General features: G+C 51.0%; 1 protein-coding gene across 1 annotated transcript; it reads right to left on the bottom strand.

Moving 5' to 3' along the window:
* Positions 1–678: 678 nt before the first annotated feature.
* On the bottom strand, positions 679–1,739 carry LOC120040694 (ATP synthase subunit a-like). The gene is made up of 2 exons (XM_038985759.1): positions 783–1,739; positions 679–696 (listed from the first exon to the last, which is right to left on the bottom strand). The coding sequence occupies exons 1-2, from the start codon at positions 1,737–1,739 to the stop codon at positions 679–681; spliced, it is 975 nt and encodes a 324-aa protein (XP_038841687.1).
* Positions 1,740–5,074: the final 3,335 nt, after the last annotated feature.

Genomic DNA, 5,074 nt, shown 5'->3' with positions numbered 1-5,074 from the left:
TTATACAGTAACTATACTATATAATACCCTGACCTGTAGTATTATACAGTAACTATAATATATAACACCCTGACCTGTAGTATTATACAGTAACTATACTATATAATACCCTGACCTGTAGTATTATACAGTAACTATACTATATAATACCCTGACCTGTAGTATTATACAGTAACTATAATATATAACACCCTGACCTGTAGTATTATACAGTAACTATACTATATAATACCCTGACCTGTAGTATTATACAGTAACTATAATATATAACACCCTGACCTGTAGTACGATACAGTAACTATAAATATAATACCCTGACCTGTAGTATGATACAGTAACTATACTATATAATACCCTGACCTGTAGTATTATACAGTAACTATAATATATAACACCCTGACCTGTAGTATTATACAGTAACTACACCAAGCCCATATAACACCCTCATGATGTCAATCCCCCAGGATTTAGAACCAGCATTTCTAATATTATACTTAGATGTGTACGCAATGCGGAAGGTTCCAGTTTACAAGGCGTGGTGACATTGTTGTACCTCTGGTACAGATCTGTATCTTCGTAGTCGTTGGATGACAGGATCCTTCTTGCCTTACATCTCTTGGATTATTGATCATATTGTTTTCAATGTTTTTGATGTGTCTCGGTGGACTGGTCTGGTTATCAGAGCTTCTGAATTTGCTGGAGGAGGGAGGTAATTTGTTATTATCATTTGTAAGCACGCACTCACGCACACAAACACATGGCACACACTGACAACCTGGCACACACCGGCATTGGAATCCGTGCAGGCACCACAGCAGGCACCACAGCAGGAACCACAGCAGGCACCACAGCAGGCACCACAGCAGGAACCACAGCAGGCACCACAGCAGGAACCACAGCAGGCACCACAGCAGGCACCACAGCAGGCACCACAGCAGGCACCACAGCAGGAACCACAGCAGGCACCACAGCAGGCACCACATCAGGCACCACAGCAGGAACCACAGCAGGAACCACAGCAGGCACCACAGCAGGAACCACAGCAGGAACCACAGCAGGAACCACAGCAGGAACCACAGCAGGCACCACAGCAGGCACCACAGCAGGAACCACAGCAGGAACCACAGCAGGAACCACAGCAGGCACCACAGCAGGAACCACAGCAGGAACCACAGCAGGAACCACAGCAGGCACCACAGCAGGCACCACAGCAGGCACCACAGCAGGAACCACAGCAGGCACCACAGCAGGAACCACAGCAGGCACCACAGCAGGAACCACAGCAGGAACCACAGCAGGCACCACAGCAGGAACCACAGCAGGCACCACAGCAGGAACCACAGCAGGAACCACAGCAGGCACCACAGCAGGAACCACAGCAGGCACCACAGCAGGAACCACAGCAGGCACCACAGCAGGAACCACAGCAGGCACCACAGCAGGAACCACAGCAGGAACCACAGCAGGCACCACAGCAGGAACCACATCAGGCACCACAGCAGGAACCACAGCAGGCACCACAGCAGGAACCACAGCAGGAACCACAGCAGGAACCACAGCAGGCACCACAGCAGGAACCACAGCAGGCACCACAGCAGGAACCACAGCAGGCACCACAGCAGGAACCACAGCAGGCACCACAGCAGGCACCACAGCAGGCACCACAGCAGGCACCACAGCAGGCACCACAGCAGGAACCACAGCAGGCACCACAGCAGGAACCACAGCAGGCACCACATCAGGAACCACAGCAGGCACCACAGCAGGAACCACACTCTCTCTCTCTCTCTCAAACACACACACTCTCTCCTGGTCTCTGTTGATCTCTGTTGGTTTCCCCTGGTCTCTTCTGTCCTTGTTGGTTTCTTCTGGTCTCTCCTTCAGTCTTCAGTCCCTCCTTCGGTTTTCTGTCTCTGTTGGTCTCTGTCGGTCATTCCTGGTCTCTCTTGGTCTCTCCTTCAGATTTCTCTCTCTCTCTATTTCTTTCACTTTCTGACACACACACACACACACACACACACACACACACACACACACACACACACACACACACACACACACACACACACACACACACACACACACACACACACACACACACACACCATTTAGAGTCTTGTATGTAATGGGACTTGTTGACTGATAGGGTTGGCTCACAGTGCAGTGGTCTGAAGCAGTGCAGATGTGTATTGATATTACATCATACATCATGCTGCCTCCTCCCTGCAACAGCCTCAATTAAACCAGCCACATCTAACTCCAGTTCCACACCATTAACCCTACACTAGCCTCCTGCCTTCTCCATCTAACCCCAGCTCCACACCATTAACCCTACACTAGCCTCCTGCCTTCTCCATCTAACTCCAGCTCCACACCATTAACCCTAGACTAGCCTCCTGCCTTCTCCATCTAACTCCAGTTCCACACCATTAACCCTACACTAGCCTCCTGCCTTCTCCATCTAACTCCAGCTCCACACCATTAACCCTACACTAGCCTCCTGCCTTCTCCATCTAACTCCAGCTCCACACCATTAACCCTACACTAGCCTCCTGCCTTCTCCATCTAACTCCAGCTCCACACCATTAACCCTACACTAGCCTCCTGCCTTCTCCATCTAACTCCAGCTCCACACCATTAACCCTACACTAGCCTCCTGCCTTCTCCATCTAACTCCAGCTCCACACCATTAACCCTAGACTAGCCTCCTGCCTTCTCCATCTAACTCCAGTTCCACACCATTAACCCTACACTAGCCTCCTGCCTTCTCCATCTAACTCCAGCTCCACACCATTAACCCTACACTAGCCTCCTGCCTTCTCCATCTAACCCCAGCTCCACACCATTAACCCTACACTAGCCTCCTGCCTTCTCCATCTAACTCCAGCTCCACACCATTAACCCTACACTAGCCTCCTGCCTTCTCCATCTAACTCCAGCTCCACACCATTAACCCTACACTAGCCTCCTGCCTTCTCCATCTAACTCCAGCTCCACACCATTAACCCTACACTAGCCTCCTGCCTTCTCCATCTAACTCCAGCTCCACACCATTAACCCTACACTAGCCTCCTGCCTTCTCCATCTAACTCCAGCTCCACACCATTAACCCTACACTAGCCTCCTGCCTTCTCCATCTAACTCCAGCTCCACACCATTAACCCTACACTAGCCTCCTGCCTTCTCCATCTAACTCCAGCTCCACACCATTAACCCTAGACTAGCCTCCTGCCTTCTCCATCTAACTCCAGCTCCACACCATTAACCCTACACTAGCCTCCTGCCTTCTCCATCTAACTCCAGCTCCACACCATTAACCCTACACTAGCCTCCTGCCTTCTCCATCTAACTCCAGCTCCACACCATTAACCCTACACTAGCCTCCTGCCTTCTCCATCTAACCCCAGCTCCACACCATTAACCCTACACTAGCCTCCTGCCTTCTCCATCTAACTCCAGCTCCACACCATTAACCCTACACTAGCCTCCTGCCTTCATCTAACCCCAGCTCCACACCATTAACCCTACACTAGCCTCCTGCCTTCTCCATCTAACCCCAGCTCCACACCATTAACCCTACACTAGCCTCCTGCCTTCTCCATCTAACTCCAGCTCCACACCATTAACCCTACACTAGCCTCCTGCCTTCTCCATCTAACCCCAGCTCCACACCATTAACCCTACACTAGCCTCCTGCCTTCTCCATCTAACTCCAGCTCCACACCATTAACCCTACACTAGCCTCCTGCCTTCTCCATCTAACCCCAGCTCCACACCATTAACCCTACACTAGCCTCCTGCCTTCTCCATCTAACTCCAGCTCCACACCATTAACCCTACACTAGCCTCCTGCCTTCTCCATCTAACTCCAGCTCCACACCATTAACCCTACACTAGCCTCCTGCCTTCTCCATCTAACCCCAGCTCCACACCATTAACCCTACACTAGCCTCCTGCCTTCTCCATCTAACTCCAGCTCCACACCATTAACCCTACACTAGCCTCCTGCCTTCTCCATCTAACTCCAGCTCCACACCATTAACCCTACACTAGCCTCCTGCCTTCTCCATCTAACCCCAGCTCCACACCATTAACCCTACACTAGCCTCCTGCCTTCTCCATCTAACCCCAGCTCCACACCATTAACCCTAGACTAGCCTCCTGCCTTCTCCATCTAACTCCAGCTCCACACCATTAACCCTACACTAGCCTCCTGCCTTCTCCATCTAACTCCAGCTCCACACCATTAACCCTAGACTAGCCTCCTGCCTTCTCCATCTAACTCCAGCTCCACACCATTAACCCTACACTAGCCTCCTGCCTTCTCCATCTAACTCCAGCTCCACACCATTAATCCTACACTAGCCTCCTGCCTTCTCCATCTAACTCCAGCTCCACACCATTAACCCTATACTAGCCTCCTGCCTTCTCCATCTAACTCCAGTTCCACACCATTAACCCTATACTAGCCTCCTGCCTTCTCCATCTAACTCCAGCTCCACACCATTAACCCTACACTAGCCTCCTGCCTTCTCCATCTAACTCCAGTTCCACACCATTAACCCTACACTAGCCTCCTGCCTTCTCCATCTAGCTCCACACCATTAACCCTACACTAGCCTCCTGCCTTCTCCATCTAACCCCAGCTCCACACCATTAACCCTACACTAGCCTCCTGCCTTCTCCATCTAACCCCAGCTCCACACCATTAACCCTACACTAGCCTCCTGCCTTCTCCATCTAACTCCAGCTCCACACCATTAACCCTATACTAGCCTCCTGCCTTCTCCATCTAACTCCAGCTCCACACCATTAACCCTACACTAGCCTCCTGCCTTCTCCATCTAACTCCAGCTCCACACCATTAACCCTACACTAGCCTCCTGCCTTCTCCATCTAACTCCAGCTCCACACCATTAACCCTACACTAGCCTCCTGCCTTCTCCATCTAACTCCAGCTCCACACCATTAACCCTACACTAGCCTCCTGCCTTCTCCATCTAACTCCAGCTCCACACCATTAACCCTACACTAGCCTCCTGCCTTCTCCATCTAACTCCAGCTCCACAACATT

This window comes from Salvelinus namaycush, unplaced genomic scaffold, assembly GCF_016432855.1.
Source record: "Salvelinus namaycush isolate Seneca unplaced genomic scaffold, SaNama_1.0 Scaffold3736, whole genome shotgun sequence".
Lineage (NCBI taxonomy): Eukaryota > Metazoa > Chordata > Actinopteri > Salmoniformes > Salmonidae > Salvelinus > Salvelinus namaycush.
The sequence above is the reverse complement of the archived record's forward strand: the minus strand, read 5'-3'. Positions and strand labels throughout refer to the sequence as shown.

Excerpts from the sequence above, each read along its gene's own strand:
- LOC120040694 (XM_038985759.1), bottom strand. The coding sequence starts at position 1,739 with ATGTGGTGCCTGCTGTGGTTCCTGCTGTGGTGCCTGCTGTGGTTCCTG.